Consider the following 21,881-nt stretch of genomic DNA (forward strand, 5'->3'; position numbering starts at 1 on the left):
TCCACACGAACATTCAAACGCACAATAATGCCATAGAACATTACAAATTCACAAGAGATGGAAAGATCGTTGGTCGCAATCCGCGGCGCCCTTTAACCGTCGAAAAAGCCACTCAGACAAATTAGTCCCCGGTCGTTTCTCTCTCCCACGAAAGAACGTTTCCACGTAATTGTAGACCACCGGTATTCGGGGCCTGTTCGTTCTTACACGGACCACAGCTCAGCTTGGTCTGGTATCGGTGCCGCGGCACGCCGAGGGCGGCGATATTTATGCTGGTTTTTTATTGCGCTTTAGCCCGAGAGCAGAATGGAAACAATATGTCACCGGTGGTAAGGGGGTGAAACCGGTGTACGAAGTTCTTGTAGGTGGCCCTGGTCTGCCGGCACCTAACGTTAATACTAACGCCTCCGCCGTGCTGTGACTGCGCCCCACGCTCGATGTTCGCTCATGATTTTAAATGAACAACCCCCGTTTCACCCTGTCGCGTGTCACTGCCGGGGAAAAGGGCAGATCGAGCATGCCGCGAGAGAGCAACTCGCTTCTAAATCGATTTTGATACGTTTTCCTATGGACCATAGCAGATTGTCGAATTCAAGCGTGTAAAATATTACAGCGTGGAGATATTTTTGCATCGTTAAGAGACAAGTAATTATTTTATTAAATTGAAATTATTCACTATATAGAGTGGCTCAAAATTGAAATTTCAAATAATTTGAATGAATAAAAAAAATTTTTCATCTATTTTGGAGCGAGATTTGAGATTGGGTTAGTTTCGAGTGGCTCTGAAGGGATGTTAACGACATCGTTGTTCCATGGAAATTTAAATCTCCACGATTTCTGGCCGTTATGGCTGCAGAGGTACGATTGAGAAGGAAAAAAGGAAAGAAACGAAAAAGGCCTCGGGTCTCGAGAGTCATCGGATAAGTGCATATCGATTTCTGCCGATTGGCGAGGGTTGGACGGTGGTAAGATCGAGGCGAACGGGAAAAAAAGAAGGCGGTAAAAAGGGCAAAGGCCATAAGTAACGGACCGTCTGGTGGAAAGCGCTCGAGGGCGAACAGTGATTTAGAGAAATTAAAACTTTAATTCATGTTCGAGTTCGCGGGGGGTGTATCCTCCCTTTAGCTCCCTTTTCACCTTCCGCCGTTTCAGTCTGTGACGTTCCAAAATCCCTCTGTTGATCGGTAAGAATTTGCTCCACGCGTAAATCGACATACATCACGACAACATTATCGTTCATTTTAATATTTGTTATTTCTTTCCTTGCAATTGGCCATGATTAAATAACATTTAGTTGGTCCCACAATTGGTCGAATCATCATTGATCGATTGATCGTTATCATAGATAATCTACAATTTGGATTAAGTTAATCAATTTTAGGCTAGTTCATTTAAATGTATATTGTGTATTTCATGTAGAAAAAATAACTAAAGTAACTAAAAGTAAAATATTATTTATCAAGTGACATATAGAAGATGAATTAAAACGAAGCAATTGAAACTAAGTTGTTGTCAACTACGTGTAACTCAAACTTAAGTATAATACATATAAGTATACAGGGTGGTTGGTAACTGGTGGTACAAGCGGAAAGGGGGTGATTCTACGCGAAAAAAGAAGTCGAAAATATAGAATAAAATTTTTTTTTAATTTTTTTTATTTTTTTTAAATTTTTCCATCGAGACAACGATCTACAGTGAGATCCGTTATAACGTACCGCACGCGTACCGAGCGAAAATTCAAAGTCGATTTTCTCGAAAACAAAGCCTCGAGCGAAAAATGTTTATTCTATATTTTCGACTTCTTTTTTCGCGTAGAATCACCCCCTTTCCGCTTGTACCACCAGTTACCAACCACCTTGTGTATATCAGTTACGGGATAGGAGGCATCAAAAGAATGTTAAGGACTAAAGAAAACTTTTTCACTGTACAAATTTTAGTATGTTGAAATAATCCATTACATTATTTAAATATATCTTTTGCTCGCAACCCAAGAGTTAGATTTGACAAATACGAATGGGAATAAAAGCAGAGGGTAAGGAAACAACAAATATTCCACATTCAATCGGGCATGTCCGGATAGTGGACACAATTATTGTTGTCCTGATTTAAGGGCGGCATGCATTTTAAAGAACGACCATGCCGGATGGCTTTACATGACCTCTATTTGCACAGGGGATGGATAAAAATTCAGCATCCTCCAATAAAATAGCGTACAATACGTTCAAGGCACAAACACGCATCTAGATACACATCTATTCTCACAAAGACCCCTCGAAAGGTTTGAATTTTTCTTTTTTTAATATCAGATTCGAACAAATGACTTATAGATTCTGTTCACCAAAAACATACCTTACGAGAACATTGACGATATCTATTTCTTTAAACACTAACTTCTAAAAATAGAAATAGTATATGAAAGTTGATATAAAAATTTGCTTTATAAAAAACCGGAAGTACTGTTTAACTGTTATATTTACTGTATAATACTTTTAATATTCTTATTCTTTAATAGAAGGAAATCGAATAGATTTGTTTCGAAATCGATTACATTTCATAAAAAAGTGAATTAGCATCAGGGTCCATCGTTGAACAGCTTTAAAAAAGGTTGCAGAAGTCATAAAAAGAAGTACATAACCGCAAAACCTGTCTGCTTAATAATAGAAATAATGAAAATAGCATCAAGAAGGAAGAAACAAATAGTAGACATCGTTGTAAATCTGAATTTCGAAAAGATGTTCTTGCAACTTTCACGAGCTACCGTATGGGATACGGAATATGAGAAAAGGACGCGCCCTTTATTTTTCTCTCCCTTCGACGCTCGTTGTCCCTTTCGTTGAGCTCTCTTTTCTCATATCTTCTCTCACTCTCCAACGCTGTCTACGTTTTCCTTGCCCGTATTCAGGACGACCTTCGTCTCCAATAAATTCCCATCACCATCCTCAGGTACGCCTTCGAAGAGTAAATCATACCATAAGTGAATCGGAATTGAATTCAATGAGTAAATATGGCGATTGAATAATGAACAGCAACCAAGGGATCCTAGTGCTGCCATGCGAAAGAGAGATTTCATAGGATACTAAATTATTTCAACCGGAGTTTGTGTAATTATCCGAAAATCCTGATAACAATTAACGCGATATTTTGTGACGGAGTTCGATTAAATTACTGCGGCAACGTAGAACGCTCGCACACCGTAATTGTTTGCAGCGTGGCTAACGCCGCGATTAATTATAAAGCTATATCCGTGGACACACTACGCGCGATTTAATTTTCCTGATGTGAATATAATTCCTCACATAGTTTCCAAGAATCGAACTAAGTTTAATAAACTTCTTTGTGGTACGCGCGTTTAATCAATGCAACTGTACTAGCTACAATTTGAATACGGTGATATGTCGAACAATCTTTTAACGCAGTTCACTGGTTCGTATAATATATGATAATTACAATGTTAGATAATAATAATGCCGCTGGTGTTTATTTATTTTCAAAAGTATGAAAATGTACAGAATGTACATAATTCTTCCTTCTCATGCTTGTTAATGACTCTTAATCATCTCTGTCCAAGTTTTCTTTCATATTTTGAAACAAGTAAAAACATCTTTTGATAACTTTTTTCTCCTAATTGGTAAGAAAATACAAAGTGCCATCCAAATATCTTTCCAGACAATACAGCATATCAATTAAAATGTATTAAAACAGACATCATGGAACCTCTTCGTTTTTCCATTAGAAACCAAAGAAAGAAAAAACATTTCCATGACAAAATGTATGGTATCGAGATTCCCGAAAGTTCGTATCGCTAATTTAAAAGCAATTCAGCGTCTTGTGTGCTTTGGTCCGCTCTTGCCCCTCGCTTGGCCATCTTTCACGGTACATCATCGAGGAGCAATACATGTAAATCGTCTGGCGCACAATGGCGCTGGTCCACGAACGTACGTGTATATGCGTGGAGTCTAGTCAAGAAGCGGCGACTGGCTGGAAATGCATAAATACATGAACCACGGCGAAACTACGAGCGAAAGAGGGACGGGGACAAGCTTGGCCCGCATATGCCTCGGGCGGGTGGTACCTCCTACAGGCGTAATAATGCATGGATGGCAACTTCCTTCTCGTGAAAACGCGACCTTTCGGAATGTCATCGCTTTTTTCCCCTTTTGAAAAAAATTCTGCGATTTGGAGAACACCGGAGATAGCGTAAGGATGAGAAATGATAGATTTTATTTCTTTTAAATTCTCCTTTGTATTTTTAGACTTTTTTTTTAGAGAGGATGAGAAAAGAATACGGTAGTGCAACGTTGTAATAATTTGGGTTAATACCGAATTTATTTTTTGGATTTAATTTGGAACATGTGTGTAATAGTGCACGAATTCTAGGTATGTATAAAGAATTAAAAATAGCTGGAAATTTTCTCGTTATTACAGGATGAAGGAAAAGTACGTTTTCCCCCATTCTGCGCTGTTACGCGCGAGAATTTTTGGTCAGAAAAATTCTATTCGGATGCGGTAATACGCGAATTTTTAGAGAGGAAAAAGTGACCATTAGTTTTGCTACACGAGAAGTTAGCTTCGTTTTAAATACATTTACGTGGAAATTCATGTAGGTTGAATGCTCGTTATTATAAATTTATTATCCTTTTTCAAAGTTTTAAATATTGCGTGAAGTGGAACATCAACAAGACAGACGAGAAACTAAGTAGAGAAATTAAATTGCATGTACGGCATTGAAGAAATAGCGAGAACAAATTTTTAAATAAAGTGTAATAAAAAAGAATATTTCGGCCTAGTTACAGACGACACTCCAGCCGCAATAATTTTCACCGCGATACTTCACCCTGGAAGTATGTGAAACATCTCAAGAAACATACTCGTTGTCCACATTAATCTTGCCGATCCGTTCAGGCATACTTTAACCAGCGTAGAGATCTCATAACACGATATATAATACAATATCCCAACTAGAATCTTTCATGGTTAAAAAATTTATTAGATGTTCATTTCAACGAAGCAAACAAGAATTAAGAATATCTATATTAATCGAACTTCCAAGAAAAGATTACAACTCCGTAGCTAGTAACTTTATAATCATCAACTCTAACGATACTAATCACAAGAAAAGAAAACCTGCAATATTTTCTACAAAACAATCATCTGCAGATCGATTAGAGAATGAAACGGAAGAATAATTTAGAATCAAACAATTCGAGCATTAACTATACAACATAATGAGTCTGCAAGCATTAAAGAGATGACATTCGCATTCCTGCGTTACTGTCATGCGAGTAATTACACAATGGCGAACGGAAAGGAACGCGGCGAACGAGCAACAGTCATGCGGAGAGGAGGAAAATAGACGAGAAGGAGGCTGGCTGGAAGGGTTGCTGGTGTGTTGCTGTTGCCTCGCGCCGGCGTTGCTTGGCTGAACGTCTCCGAGTCGGCGTTGCGCGATTTGCAGCCAACAGGAGAAACCAGAGCTAATAAAAGCCCACAATTACCTCTGGTTCGAGCCATTTGTCTTGACGGGCGTCTCATGCCCGATATAATTCACCCTGGTAACAACACATTGTTGCCTAATGAGGTATAAAACATTCTGGGATATCTGGCTGTCTCACAGCAGGGCGGTCCCTGTTTTCGCCACGCTGATCCGTGCTACCGATGAGTCTTCCTCTATCCATAATATCCTTATATTAGCCGGTCAGTATTTATCCTTTGGACTGATGGGACTTCTTCAGTAAGGTTTTCTATCATTTAGTTGGCCCTAACATAAATTATTTTGTGTTGATTAGAAGGGAACAGATGTTTCGTTCGATGGTTCTCTTGGACCAATGATTTGTATAATTGAATTGGATTATCGGATATAGGGATATCTGGAATACGAAGATTAATTTAGCGCTAAATTTTCTATCTTGAATTGTGATGTCATGATCATTGGTAGTAAAGTATAAGGAATATTGGATCTTTTTTTGGATATAGGATAGGGAAAATATAATCAGATGTGACTGACAGCAATCTTAGAAGTCCCAAGTATCAATTGTGGATAATCTGTCTTAAGACAAGGAATATAACAGTCTGTATTTAGTTAACTTTTTCTTCTCATTCTCTTAAGCGTAAATATGACCTGAACGAATCATATTATGTCATAAATATCCCGGACTAATATTGACGTACTAATTACACGAACAATTAATACTACTTTTGCAAAATATATAATCTGAAAGAAACCTTGAATTGAACAATTCTCACATTTTAAATGCAAAGCTTTATCTATATCTCATGAATTCCCTTTGTAGAGACTTCTTCTTCTTCATGTGAGTCCCACGAATTTCTCTCGATACAATCTTCTAAGAACAAGCTCGTGTCTTCAACATTGTGTTACAGAGCATGAGCGCAGCTATACATATCAGAACAGAACGTGTTTCGTCGATTTGATTTAGCGGAGGGATGTGCTACGTGGCCTCTTCACTCAGTCCAGCACCCATTCTCTCCTTTTCGTCTTTATTTCTTCTGGACCGGCAGTGATTTGTTGCGATAAAGTCGCATCGGCAGGCGACGCACGTGTATCGCGTGTCGAACGACATGTTCCCGTTCACAGGGTCCTATCGAGGATGTTGCCGAGGAAAAGGGCCAAGGTTATGATATATTTGTAATCATGTTACTCGATACGTGCCCTTCCGTTACAACTGCTCTCGGTAACAAACTGCCTGCCGACCTTTTTTTCACTTTATGGCCGTGTGCACGCACGTATAACACTTCGCGGTGCACGGAATGAGAGAGTTGCCGAACTCTCCGCGTCCTGTGTATTTATGGCTGGAAAAAGCGACGTCGTAAACGGGATTTGTACGCGACTCGCCAATCAGAAAAATCCCAAGGACCGTCTATATTGTTTTATCGACAACGATCGTGGATCAATCGTTTTGTTTCTTCTCTTGATGCTTATTGGGGCGTATAGAAAAAGGAGAGCGATTGAAATATTAAACAATTTCACTCGTTAACTGGAATTGACGCGTTTATCGTGTAAATATGATCCGGATCTATGTTGTCACACAATTTTACGATAATGATATTTCTCTGAAAGCGAATAAAAATCATGAAATTTCATGAAAATCAACAATTCGTGAGTAAAGAAAATGATAAAATTTTTATAAGGTTAAGTTTTCTACAACAACTATCTTTTAATAGTAGTGAAGTAGAAGTAGATTGACAGCGTACTCGATATGGTAAGTAAAATAAAGTAAAGGAAATTCGTAGCGACATATGAAAACAGGCTTCATTTGAAACTATGAAAAATACTTAAATTATTTTCTTGTTAAAATCAACATACAATTATGAAACTATGTAACCTGTCCACAACAAGGGAATAGAATGACAATTTTGTCAAGTTATGCTTAACTTCATTAAACCATCGGTTCGTTGATTCACAAACGTTATGGAAAATTTCTGGTCAACGTGATAACGGAAACAATCTGAAGATTATCGAATTCATCGACACACGCATCTACACGTAATTCCGGGTGAGAAAGCGTAGCAGAAGGGGCTGTCGAGTTTTAAGGGCCGTCATCAGTGCAATCCCATGAGTCTGGAGAAATTGCATCGTAATCCAAGAACACCGCGAGGCGGACTGGTTTTCGGTGAGGCAATTCCAACAACCCGTAACAATCTAGTGGCGACGTCGACGAAGGCATATTATTATAGCCGTAGCATGGACAGTTTATTCCGGGTTCGTTTCAGGATTTACTGCGCTCCACGTTCTCTCCGGTAAGAACTCACCCCAGACTGACGTTAGTTTTCACCGTATTTCCCCTGCAGATGCTGCTCCGTCTTATCTCAATTGACATAATGAAATTGTCAATCAGAAGTTATTAGTTGACCGTGGGAATAACGCGTCGGTCGGCTTGCTGTTTCAAAAACTAATTTGCCTTCTATCGTGACAAGGTCGTTAAGGGTTCTTGTCTTGCGTCGTTCTAATAGTATCTTAGGCTATAGCAGCGATATTATGGAGGTTAAGAGGTGAATGTGAGAAAAATCGAATGCTAACAGTTGTTCAGTTACATTAGTTCACGCGTGGTAAGCATGTTTCTACTTCATTTTGATTACTCAAGAAAATAAGAAGAGTGGTTGAACACAAAAAATTTAATTCCTGTCTTGTGCAAGATTAATTTGGAAAATATAAGATAAATGAAGATTTTTAGTTAATTTGAATAAAGGTCTGAGTATAATTGTATTTGATTCTAAGCGAGAGAGGGTTCACATTAATTTTATAAACTATACTTTTCCAATGAAAGTATCAGAAGTGAGAATTTTCGTCGAAAATAACATTCTGTATTGTTTCACTTGAGATTCGAATATATAGAATATTACTATAACCATAAGAAGGATACACGTGCTGCTACTTGTCACTATGACATTATCGATCCAATGGCTCGGTTCGTCGTCGGCTGGTCCGAGCACGGTCCCTTCTTACTATCCCCTCCTCTCTTCGTCCCTCTTTGTACATACCCGACTTTGCAACCCCCTCTGTGCAACCCTTTAGGGTCGCGTTCCTCACAGATATCAGTGTGAAACTTTCAGGAACGTCCTTTCCGATTTCCGTTCTTTGCAACCCTAGAAGTATTGAGATACATACAAAGCGTACACTTGTAATATAAAATCACATTCGATATTTTCCCGATATAAATAAATTTTTGTTTTTATATACTTCTCAGTATTTTAACTTATTATTCTATGCAGACATTGCAAATCTGGGACATTGACCTAAAACCTAACTCTTCCCTTATTCTGTATTTCATCCAACATTATTTTAGTATTATTTTATTTAGATTATTTTAATTTAAATAGAATTAATATATCAACGAACGACCTTAGTATTCCTAGCAATGTTTGTTGCTGTGTTTGAGTAATATTGCTAGGAGAATTAATATGTTGTTTCTGCGTTTTTTCTACTCGTTATTTTTATAAATATTCTTAAAAAGTAGTGTCACTCGCAAATAAAATTAAATTTCTATTTCAACGGTACAAAATTACAAAATCACAAATCACGGTTCAGTCACAAAATTATACTTCACAACTGGTAAACCCTTATTATTTAACGACACGAATCGTACACCACTTCAATCATCATATCTACGAACACGAAACCACTTATCATCGTCACACACTCGAGAAAAAGAAAAGAAATATAAGTAATATAAATCGACGGAAGGAGGGAACACGACTGGTCCGAGTTCCTGAGAACAGCGTCGACGCCGGTACCGACGCCGACGTAACTGCGAAAATTTGCGCCCGCTTACCCCAGCTTCACTATAAATCAGTTGAAATTTGTTATGCGCGGCACGCAGATGGTTTTGTTATATGAAAATATGTGCCGCGTAGGGATGGTATAAGTATCCCTCGGTAAAACACATCCCTTATACCCCATACCCTCGGGTTGGCTCGTCTCGCCCCGCTCCTTACCCCAGACGGGCCCGAGGCGTCATGCTGTTCTGCGCTCTCTTTAATTACTCCCCGAAACCGGGACGCGTGACGTATTGCCGTGTGCTGAAAAGGACAAAAAAAGCGACCTCCACCTTGGACCTGGCGCGTTGATCCATAACCGGCCCGTTAATCGAACCAGAAATCTCAGGACCACCTTGTTACACTAGAAAACAATATCTCGAACGTTTGTGTTTGGACCATTTTCGAATTTTAAGGATTGATAACATTACTGAATAAGATCTTAATTGGAGTCATTGAAAACATGTCATAATTTGTTAGAATTAATGTATCAAATATATAAAACTGAACACTGATTGTGTCTTATTCTATTTAAAGAATTCGCAAGTCAGTGGAGAACTATAGATCTAACTTTCCCTAAACCTGAGATTAAATATTGAAAATAGTATCTAAGATTGATATATCTGTATTGATTAAGAGAATTTTTTTATCAATTTTCAAGTTGTAACGATATAGTATAACGTGTTCTACTATTATATTTGGAAATATGCACATTGTTCTATTATAATTTGCACTATTTTATTCATAGTTTTCTCAATTTAACGATTTTGTTGCTTGTATTATTTTTCTTTTGAAAGCTTCAAGTAGTCCTCTACGACGATATTTGATTAACTTTTCTGTTACTGTGATTAATAACTAAACATTTTTCAGTTTCATCAAACGTAGCGTATAGCGACTTATAGCCAATTTCAAACCCACAGGCAACGTCTCAACTCCTTATTCTAAATTACAATACTACTCCAGAATCAAACAGCAAGACAATAAATATATCAATTTTATGAGCGACAAGTTTATGAGCGATATTATCACTTTACCTTCGTCGATGCATTTGAAATTTGAAAAATATGTAGGGTATTTTTCTTGCTCAAGTCCAGGCACACTTAAAGCTGCTTGTCAGAAAATTCGATGAAACGGGACAACGATGTAAGACGCTTCTTATACGGCAAAACAGGGTCCAGCGATAGAGGAGGAGCCACTTAAAACGTTAGCCCCGGCAGCGTTAAATATTTGATCAGAATTCGATTGCTTTAAGACGTCAGTCTGCAAGCTGGGGGCGCGGCTGGCGAGGACACGAGAAAGAAAGAAACAGGATGAGAGCGAAGTGGTTGACGTAAGAGCGGATAGTTAGTAAAGGGACGAGAGCTATTCCCTGGAGCTGGATGGATGTCCGAATCGGGCAGCTGTCCTAGTCACAGCGTTCTTTCCCCGCTTGCACTGATGCCACGACATGAGCCCCGCTTTAAAATCCTTTTCCCTTGTCCTTCGATGTGAAAGCAGCTCGACAGAGAATAGCATCGCTGGATCCCCTTTGGAAATAAAGCCAATTCGTTAGGTTTCTCGGGCTCAAATCGTGTTCAGTAGAATGCCACCGTCGATGGCCAGACAATACACGCCACTAGTCCCGCTCGATTAAATAAGAGTTCTCGACATTCTCGTCGGCTCTGCGAATTTTTTAATATATCTAATACTTCGAAATATTCAAATATTTACTATTGTTCCATATCAACGAATATCGAAGAATTAATAGCGTTAAGTTGTAGCAGCCAATATTTCGGAGCAATGCTACTAATAATAATGATTGAAGCAAAATGTAGTAATTTTTTCGATAGAGAATAAGATTATTGTGGAAAAATGGAGTTTTATGGATATGAATCACATGGAATCTGTCGTTGTTATTCCACAGTCACGCTGTGCCTTCATTCAGCGTTTAAGAAGGCGATGGGAGCGGGAAGAGTCTGAGTCGCAAAACTCACGCGAATCCACGTGGTGCCAAGTGGGGTGCATTAGCCAAGTTCCCCATTATCCACGCGTGAGAGACCCCTAAATTATCCGGCATTCGCCTAGCACCGACCCCCCACCCTTGAATGTCGGCGAGAAAAAGATGTACGAGTTCCTCTCGCGAGAACACCCTCCGTGGATGCTTAGATGGAGTAGGTACAACGAAAATCATTCTTATTCCTTAGTATAAAACGAACAAGTGGAAAGAAGTATTTTGTACATTGTATTTTCAAATGGTCCTTTAATAATCTCGAATAAAAATTTGGAGCGCGATGGTCTTTAGAATGCGAAATATGAATATTACTCTATATTAGATTCACCGTTTACGGAACAAACCATCAAATAAAGATTTGAGACGAATAGAAAGTTGAAAGAAAATTAATTTATACTTCGAAAAATCTAAACCATGAAGATATTGATGCACAATACCCTGTTACCATCGCAACTGAATAATATATATTCAGCTTTTCTTAATGAAGTGATCAAGACAAGTAACTCTTAATGTCGACATTTTACAATTGTTTTGACATAAATCTAGAAACAGACTTAACCTCGAATACTGTTAAGAGTACCGTGATCCTGGCGTGGTTTATCTAATTGGAATTGTCGAGGACTTGAAGAAGGACGCCAGACCCAGCAAGAAGCAACGACGAAAGATGAGGAGTGAGTGAGCGAGACTGAGGAAGTGAGCACGAATAGGGAAAGTGTATAAGAGAAAGAGAGAGGGGGCGAGTACTTGAAGAACCATCGGTAAGACGAAGGGGGTGTGTAAGTTTGGGCTATCTCTGAGAGCACAGTTCCAAGGAGGCTCCTTTAGACTCTAGTGACGTGACGTCGCCTAATACTCTAATCCCTTCAGTAGAGGCACCATCGTCCGCTTCTGCAGCCTCGTGTTCCTGGGTAACCATCTCCTCCGCTAGGAACGGCACTTGCTAATTAATTGACGAGTACGGATTTTGAGGTGTCGAGAATCTTCATGTCTGTCAAGAGGGAGGACTGTTATCAGTCAACGCAGGCTGAACAGCGAACGTATAACACTTATACCGAGTACATTCGATTTATATTGATTTCGTACGACTTTTTGGAATATTATGTTTAACATAAGAATTACATTTTTTTCATTGAGATAGGAATCACTTGTGCAGTCACTCATATTGAAAATCGTAAATTATCTGATTCACCTATTTAACAAAAAATGGTGACATTGTTAAGGAGAAGTTTATAATCTGCAACTTATAACTTTTTAATTCACCAATATTACTAGTTGGTAAATTATTATACAAAAAGAATATTAGGAGAATAATTCTTGTTATGGAAATGAGTCCTAAATTCTGTATTGCACATCTTTTTACATTAACCAAATAATGCACTCAGATTCTTTGTAAACTCGAGTATTACAATTAAATCAAACATCGCTCACAGTAAAGGGGGACTAAACAGCTGCCGTCGTCGATTCGCGAGAAAAGCAGAGACTTTAACAGCGGACGTGACATTTCCTTGGACGCAAAAACGAAACCAATCTTTACGCGATACCACGTTGGCGGACGTAGGTACTCGGTCCAGGAAAAGGGCTGCTTTCTAATTATTCCCCACAGGCCATAAGGGATGACACGTAATTGGAGGGTGGACGAGGAAGCATTGATCCCTAACTGGAAGGGATTCAAGCTCTTCCTTGCTCTGCTTCAGCCACCTAACTCTCTCTTTCTTTCGCTCGCCTTCTCTCTTTCTCTTGTCTTATCTTTCACTCGCTCGCGTAGCTCTCGAACTCTCGAACACCGAATGCTGGACCAATGAGCATTGGCCGGCAAAGAAAAGTGATAATGTCTTAAGCCGTCGGTGCGATTTAACTTTCGATTTTAGTCAGAGAGAGCACATTCTCTTCCTGCGGTCCTTTCTAGGAGTTCGTTGCTCTAAACTCTTCGAGCTTCCCGTGGTCTGAGGAGGGTTTAGGGTTTAAGGAAAGCCCTCTCACTCCAGAGATCCTTTCGAAGCTCCCGCTAAGCGCTCACGCTGATCCTGCTCTTCTTCTTCTTCCTGTACCGTCTCTCGGAACCTCTCGGGTTTATCTAATTCGAGTTGTAGCTTCCTGCTATCGCTCTAAACCGTACGAGCTAGCCGATAGGGGTGGCCCCATCGATTGAAAATATACGTAGTCCCGTGCGATCATTCGCGATCGGGAAACGGGCCGAGGTAACCGTGCCTGTCCAGATGAATTCGGCTCAGTAATGTGCACGCTAGCTTTTGTTACATAACGGATCGATAAATGTCGTCCAAATATAGCTACATCCTAATACCTTACTACAGGAAAATTCGACTTAAGAGTAAGGCTTACTCTAGGAAATATTTTATCATAACGGTAACTTTCGTTTAGAATTGAGAAACTTGAGAAACTGGTCTAACGAAAATTAACTTAATTCTACTATGTTGAAGTACAGCGAAGTATGGAGACACAACAAACAAAGAATCTCTTCAAATTTTATTTTGAAACAAACACATTTATATACTACGTAAGTATCGATAATGGCATATTATAATTTTCAAAGCACCTTCCTCTACATATTTCGAACGCAAGGAAAAAATTCGCGTATGTTCAAATGGTAATTACGAAGAATCAGTTCGCACACAAAATCCCGGTTTTCGCTGCGTAATTGCGACAGCGAGCCTCTTTAAATGTGAACGCTTTACGAGCGACGTTCGCAGTAATCAGAAGTAAATACAGCAATGATCACGGAGCCGTCGCCGCGTTTCCGCAGTTTAATTCTAATTGAATTTGACGTTGCTCGTTACGGGAGACCAGACCTCGGCTGAATGTAAAAAAGACAGGAGGTCCCTGGCCGGGGACCAGGATCACCGGGACTTTTAAGGCAAGCGAAGGAAAACCAGGTAGCACAGGTACACGTAGATCGTGAACGAGACAGACGAGTGAGGGGTCGGTGAGGTGGTGGAAGTTAAGATGTGGGTGAATATAAGCGGACCGAAGGTGTACCAGCGCCCGTTGCCCAACACACTGAGAAACACCTTGGTGTGCATCCAGGGGCCGTGTCCCCTACTCTCTCTCTTTCTATGCTTAGGGGGTGGTGAGGTGAGAGTGACGGGGGATGTGCTGAGAGGCCGGGAATCGCGTTCCAGCTAAAGCTAAAAGGGGTGGACAGTGCGCAGAACCCGCCCCCACTTTTCGCGGCGAAGCAGAAGCTGCCAGTTGCTCGCGCAAGCCTTCATCCCCTCCGGTGTCGCGGTGGAAGATCGCCACCCCCGAACGAACTTAAACATAGCACACAGTAGCTCGCGAGCATCCTGCGTGGAAAGGCTCTCCGCGCGCTTGTGCGACACAAAGGCATCTGTCTATATATCGTATATCAAGTCGGTGTAGCCGACCGACCACGCGTGACTGGTGCGTGAACACGCGAGCGCGCGCCCGCGCGTATATCACATCGAGTGCGTGCACAATCTGTGTCTCCACAATTCCGTGTTCCTAATAATAATCATAGAACGAGAGAGTAATGTTTAAAGAAAGAATATAAAGAAAACGGAGTGGTATTGTTCAGTCGAAGAAGATACACAATCGTTAGTACATTTCACTTGGGGCCGAAGATCTCAGACGTCTAGACTGGATGGAGAGGGTCCCAAGATTCGAGGCCATGTCCTCGGTGGACCTCCACGGCATTCAGGTGAAGTTTCTTGAGAGACTCAGGTTACTTTAGGCTTCGAATGCACGGTTCATGAAAAAACGAAAAAAAAGTAAGTGAAAGGTAAAAGAATAGAAAGCGAGGATTAAGAAGATGGGACGGGTGATCTGAATCGTTTGGAACTGACAGAGATTCTGTTCCCCAGCAACGGGAATTGGTTTTGTTAGATGTTGAGCGATCTTGAGCGAGCGGATTGCACTCATTGATCAAAACTCACTGCATCCATGCATCCGATGAGAGAGCAGATTTCCTGATCCTCTGGAATTTTTGTGTTCCAGGGTGGAACTGACCAGCGTGCCAGGTGGCCAGAATGCGATGGCTCATCTCAAAAAACGGAAGCTGGAAGCAGAATCTGTCAGCCCAAATCCTAAGCAACCACAGCAGCCACAACAACAGCCGCATTATCAACAACAGCAACCCTTGATCAACAAGAAGGCTGTTCAAGCGATCATTCCGCAAGAAATGGAGACAGCTGATGCTGCTGCTAAACGAAGAAGGAAAAGCGTTCGCGATGAAGAAACGCGCAAATCGCTCGAAGCCAGTGATTCGAGCAAGAGTATACCGTTACCTCAAAAGAAACGAGCATTCGCTGCTGGAAATTCAGGTAGCCCAGCGAGAAAGTCCAGCAAACACTCGGAAGAACCCGAAGACGATGAGACTTTAATCAGAGAAACCGAAGCTGCTTTGAAAAGCCTGTCTGGAAGTTGGCCTGGTCCGAGAGGATCCTTATATCAGCGAGGTAATTCCGACGAGGACAAATATGAGTCGAATTTTGAAAACCTGTTTGAAGAGAAAAAAGATAACCCTAAACTGTCGCCTTCCTCTATGTCCACTTCTTCAACCACTAGCAATGACGCAGGTTGTTCCTTGAAAGACGTGATATCGTTCCGCGGTCAGCAAGATCGTAACAGCAAATCCCAGCAACAGTTGAAGCAACAAGATATGAAGCAACAACAACACCCGAACAAAGCGAAAAAGGATTTAGACAGTTTGTTAAAAACGGAAAATGAATGCGGCATTATCCAAAACCAAGTGAACAACGTGAATCCAAACGAATCAGGTAAAATCAGGCCAGTGCCGATGAGATCTTTATCCAATAAAGACAGGAATGACAGGAATATAATCGGTACTCACGTGGACAGTCAAGGTCGGCAGACTGACAAGTATTCTCGATACGATCCACCCGATTTCAACGAACTTGTCGACGATTCCTCCAACGAATTAGAGATCGACATGTCGGATCCAGCTGCCGAGAAAGACGAAGCTGACAGGGACAAGCTGAACGAGAGGGACAGGGATCGAACATGTAGAAACGGCCAATCGCCACAAAATTCTAGACAACAACAGCAACATCAAAACCAATTATATTCAAATTACCACAGGCACTATAACGAGAACAGTATGAAGGTTTCGCCAACCGCCACTACCACCTCCTCTTCTTCACCACCGTCGAATTCTCCGTTCTCTGCAACGTCGGCGTTTAGACCACCCAATACGGACCACGCGAAAGCGACTGGCCGCGGTACACCGTCAGTGGCCGTGGCTTCGACAGCGATACCACCTATCGGTCCGTACCCAGCATCCGCTACGTTTGTCGGTTACCCCACTGCTGGTCCAGGACCAACGATGCCAACACCCCAACCTGTTACGGGAATCTCGACCACCTCGGAGGACAAGCATTCTTCCTCTGTATCGTTATTACAATTGAAATCGTCAAAGGAGGAGGTTCATCATGTAACGAGGCACGAGGTTACACCGAACTCGATGACAGGCAACAAAAGTCCTACCAGTGGCCTTCCTGCTATCACCAGTCCCGATTCCTCGAAACAGTATACGATTCTTCAACCAGCTGGTATCGGGTCGAGGGCAGCCAGTGCCATTCAGGACATAGCCAGAGAGGGAGTGGTTAGTGTAACGGCTGTTAGCAGTTGTAGCACGACCAACGGCAATACGGCCAATGGCATCAACAGTAATAGCAATGGAACTTGTACTAATAACATACCTAACAAAAGTACGAACAACAATAGTAGTGGTAACGCGAACAATACTGCCAATCCGGTCAGCAATGGCAACGGGAACAATGTCACGAACAGTATCGCTATCACCGCTATTTCAACCAGTACGACGACGTCTAGTCCAACGACTGGTGCTGATGCGACATCAGGAAGTGGAACTGGTCAGCAAGAAACTGTTATGAAAATGGCAGAAAGGCCCGTTACCTTTGATGGCACCAGACCTGGAATGTCCATGTCTCCGTCCAGTCTTAACAGAGGTGAGAGATTCAATGTCCTATTCTGTACGAATATCACCGACATTTTCGATATCTGCAAGCATCGCATGCTTGTCTTCACGAAGAATTTTGTTTTCATAGAGTTCATTTAAAAGGACTTACGAATTTTATAGCGATATAAAGCATTCGTAGTAATAATAGCATAGGTCCAACTCGTTATTCCACTCGTGTGTCCCGTCGAGACTTTAACGACTGCAAATACGAGCAGCGTTTTAAATCGCTTTCCCTAATCGGGACAATTTCGTTCATTGAAGGTAGATCGAAGTTGAAGAAATTTGCGAAAACATTGATGAGACTAATGCCGATGGTAGTAGTAGGCTTAGCGTTCGTGTGTTATTCGCTATGAGAGGGGGACAAAAGGCATTTTCGATTCTCCCGCGTACAGTATTCTTCTCCTACTGTCGCTCTTTCTCTGTCACACACACTCTCTCTTACTTTCTCTATGAAGTTAGGGGAGTTAGGGTAGCACGGAAAATCAATAATTACGAAGCGAGGGGCGATGACTCAAATGGTGAAATCAAGGTCTCTCAAAGTAAAGTTATTCTCCGTATCCTCTGCTACAGCCACTTTGTCTTCGTCTTTGCACTGCTTCGAAACTATTCGCTTGATCATGGGAATGTCGCGATGATCGTAAAGACTGGCAGCACGCGGGGAAACTTGCACCTATTACACGCACTCAAGCACGTGCCCTTTAGAATTCTGTACTATAAGTCGGAGTTTACTTTTCCATATACTCGCTGCTCTTACAAAATTACTTTCTCCCCTTTTTTTCAAAATTTACTTTCCTAAAGTTACGTATTCTAATTGTTTCCCTACTCGGCCAAACTTCTATCTTGGAGATGTTCTTCAGATAGAAATGTAGTTGAAAGATTCTTACGGTACGCTAATATTTTACCGCATTTTTTTTTAAAAAAGATTTTTTATTGAAGTATTTTTAAACATTTAATTTTACTTTTATATATCAGAATTTAGTATTAGAATAAAATATATTTGTCATGCTATGAATCATCATCGAGAAATTCATTATTCAAAAGATTCCAAAAATAGATTATTCTGCTAGTTATAATTTCCATCGTTAACATCTTAGCTAAATAATATTATTTAGTATTATTAAATAGTATTATTTAGTAACTTCCCCACTTGTCTAAAGTAAAACACTAGAAATACTGGAACGATCAGTGACAACAAAAAGAAATCAAAGAAAATTCCGGGTGCGCCAACAGGGAGACATTCCACGGTGTGACAGGTTGGAGTTCGAGTGCATTCCAGGGTCTTAGGGCAGCGACGACACGATGTGCCTAGACGGGGAAATTTGGGGTTGATACCACGTCATACGTATAAGCCGCAGCTGTCAGCAGCTAGAAACGTGACTAGCATCCCAGCCACACCACGCTACCTTATTACCACCATGCGGCTCTGCTGCCTGTCCTCATTATCCCCTTAACGTTTTCTCTGACTGAACCTACCAAGACGAACAGTTCAAAAATTCAATCATTGTCGTTCCGCATCCTGTGTAAGTTGACCTAGATAGATAGATTACAGTAGATACTGTTTATAGATATAAACACGTTATAAATGAAAAATAAAATATATTATTGAATTGAAATTTATTTCAGGTATTCTATAATAGGGTTCTTCAGGCAAAGTATAGAATTTTTACTAATTATTATTCACTTAAGCTAAGTTTTAAAATATCGATTCTACTTAATATATCTTAACATAGAACCACTAATTTGTAAAATATTCACGTCTACTAAGATCTCCCTAGTTCAACCGTTGCCGGACTCTATCTATCCTTAAACTCCATATAATATGCGTACATTACCTAAAATACAATAGCCCAATCGATCAATCAATTTCATCACACTCAATGACCACAACATTACCTTGCATATCAAAATATTTGTACAAACAAAAACTTCCAACACGCTTCGAACGTTTACGTTGAAGGAGTTTCAGCGGCATCTGTCAATCTCTCAGGGGGCGGTTGATTATTAAAAGATTCGTAGGTGGAGATAGGCCGAGCAATCCAGCTCGACGGAAATCTCGATGAATAAACGCGGGGCCGTGATAAGTGGGCACGATTAATCGCATACTTACAAGCGTGACGGCGGTACAGGCGTGCCGGACCCTATGGAGCTATAGTTTTAATCGTAGGCTCGTACGCCTGTGCCATTCGCGCCGCTCGTTCCTGAGCCTTCCGATTTAGCGACAGGATTGCGTGCACGTCGTGCTCCTTCCTTTTTCCCGTCTCTTTCCTCTTTTCCTCCTTCATTATTCTGCCTCTACTCTCTCATTTTTTAAAATATTTTCTCTTTTTTATTCAACACACCGCCGACACACACGGTGCACAGGCATAAGAGCGTGTTGACACGCCATAAAACCGCTATCGGGAAATCCGTCGGCCGCAAAAACCACCCTTTCCGCGTTGAAACAGCGCGGCAGGCAGGGTTGGCCTGGCTAATAAAAAAATAAACTGCCCTGTAACTCAATTTTACGCTGCCTTTGCGACCGCACGCATAAAAAGGACCTTTACTCGCGCGCAGGGGCTCTACCCTCGCGTTACGGCCGCGCGCGTCGCCGTGTGTAAATACGTACTTTGTGATTGTTCCCTGGGCTGTTCTCTTTTTTTAGAATCTTTCGTCTTCTACGTTTGCTTCTCGGCCTTTAAGATCTCGTTCTAAGTCGAACGAGAATCTACGATCATCTTACGTTATAATTACACTTTCCAACCCTTTTCGATAACTATTACGAGGAACATCGTTCCTATTTTGTTTCGTGATACATTTATCTTCGTGTATATAAGGATATATTAAACTTATTAATTGAGAAGCACGAAGATACTTTCCTTATATTAACACCTTTCTTTAATGATTAAAAGAAGCCTGGAAGGGCTCCCCAGTATCGGTCGATTAAAATAAATACACGCCTATTTATTCACTCCTGCCCTACGTGGTCATTTAAATCTGTCCATCGATTGATTATGAATACGCGGTTCCCGCGTTTAACCGCAATTTTTACCCACCATAGTATCTAGGATTTCAGCACGATGCGGGCACGATTGTGGAAAGAGAAGGAGAGAGCGACGAGAAACGACAACATGAAACGAGAGGAAAGGGGAGAAAGAAAAGAATTCGGCACGCGTCGTGCAGTGGGCCGAATGAATAAAACAATCCTGGTGTTTATGTACACCTCTGGACCTCCCGTGGTGACCCTCACGTGAAATGGCAACAAAATAACACAATTACACACTCGGCCACGGCCTCACCCTCGCTGCCCGCTACTCATCCTCGTTCTCACCCTTTGGATCCGCTCTTTCCTCTTTTCTCTCTGACCCTCTCGTCCATCCCGCCACTGGATCCCATAGTGGAAAACGTGGAGAAAGAGGAAAAAAGAAGAGAGGTCTGGCTGACCGACTCGTTACAAGTCTATTCAGAGATCCGGAAAGAACAGCGCGTGCCGGTATTCATTTTGTTGACCGGAACCATTATCTGCCCCTTCGTTCTTTTCTTCTCTATCTCTGTTTCGTTCTTCGTCCATTTCTTTCTTTTCCACCGAGCTTAGGTACCGACCAGCCGCTTTAAAACCTTACGGCTAATTTATTAATCCCGCCGGCGGCGGCCAACCGCCACCCTTAGCCGCTTTTTAACCTGCTACTAATTAAAAAGCACGGAATCCCGTTCGCTCTTCCTTCACCGATCTGGGGGATTGTTCGTTATTTCTTTATTAGCAATAAAGTGTTTTCTAAGTATCGAAGTGCTGCAGTTCTAAGTAATTCGTTAATAGTTTCTAGCAAAATAAGAAACAGTATTTAAAGATGATTTAGAAAAGTCATTTTAAAAAAGGTACAGATGTAATAATGTACAAAAAAAAAAAAAAAAAACGGGGCTGATATAATGTACACGTTATATCCATATATAAATATACAAATGTATACATTTTTTTGAGGTAATATGAATAGATTAAGTTGGTATGTGAATCACTGACGCTATATTTGATCACTATGATTAATTTTGCTGATTGAAATAGGAGTGCTGGTGCCGAGTACAAACAATTCAACTTTAATTTATTCGAAATGAAACGAAAAATAAGATATTTATGAATTACAAACGTTTTGTTTATAAAATAAAAGTGTGGAGTCTACATTTTTATGCTTTGAAAATGATTAAACTGCCGTTTTATTCCTCTCAGCCAAATTAAAAATATTTTAATTTATTGATCTATTTAATCTACATCGAAATGTCAACCAATACAGGAATATTTGGCATTAGTAATATTTGAATATCTCGAAAACGTCTAAATATTTCTTTTTAACCCATACGGTACCCATACAAGAGTACGAATCATTAAAAACACGTATCATTTCCATAGTGGCAGACATTTTTCATTTTCATTGTTCCCAATGTTCTAACCATAGAACGCTAGAAAGGCAGTCATATTCGCGGTTCAAAAGCGAAATTTACGCATTTTTCCTTTCATTAATATCCATTATCCTGGAATCTCTCGACATGACGAACTATTGCCGTATTTAGTTCCCCTGTTCCTTCGGTTTTGCGAATAAAGTATGTCGCTAATGACATCACGTATCGTGATCTAATTTTCCAGGAATGTGGACCAGGCTATCGTCTAAGCAGGGA

General features: G+C 40.8%; 1 protein-coding gene across 18 annotated transcripts in view; it reads left to right on the forward strand.

Annotated features, from left to right (window-relative positions):
• The window catches only part of LOC126868411 (uncharacterized), a 307,848-nt gene that overhangs the window by 262,127 nt on the left and 23,840 nt on the right, over positions 1–21,881 (forward strand). For 17 of the 18 annotated variants that reach the window (XM_050623789.1, XM_050623771.1, XM_050623772.1 and 14 more), the window contains one exon: positions 15,233–17,226. In XM_050623789.1, the coding sequence (XP_050479746.1) occupies positions 15,233–17,226 (1,994 nt within the window). Of the gene's footprint in view, positions 1–14,533; positions 14,937–15,232; positions 17,227–21,881 lie in introns of those variants that run through there. The other variant, XM_050623788.1, reaches the window with a different exon arrangement.

Source organism: Bombus huntii, chromosome 8 (assembly GCF_024542735.1).
Source record: "Bombus huntii isolate Logan2020A chromosome 8, iyBomHunt1.1, whole genome shotgun sequence".
Lineage (NCBI taxonomy): Eukaryota > Metazoa > Arthropoda > Insecta > Hymenoptera > Apidae > Bombus > Bombus huntii.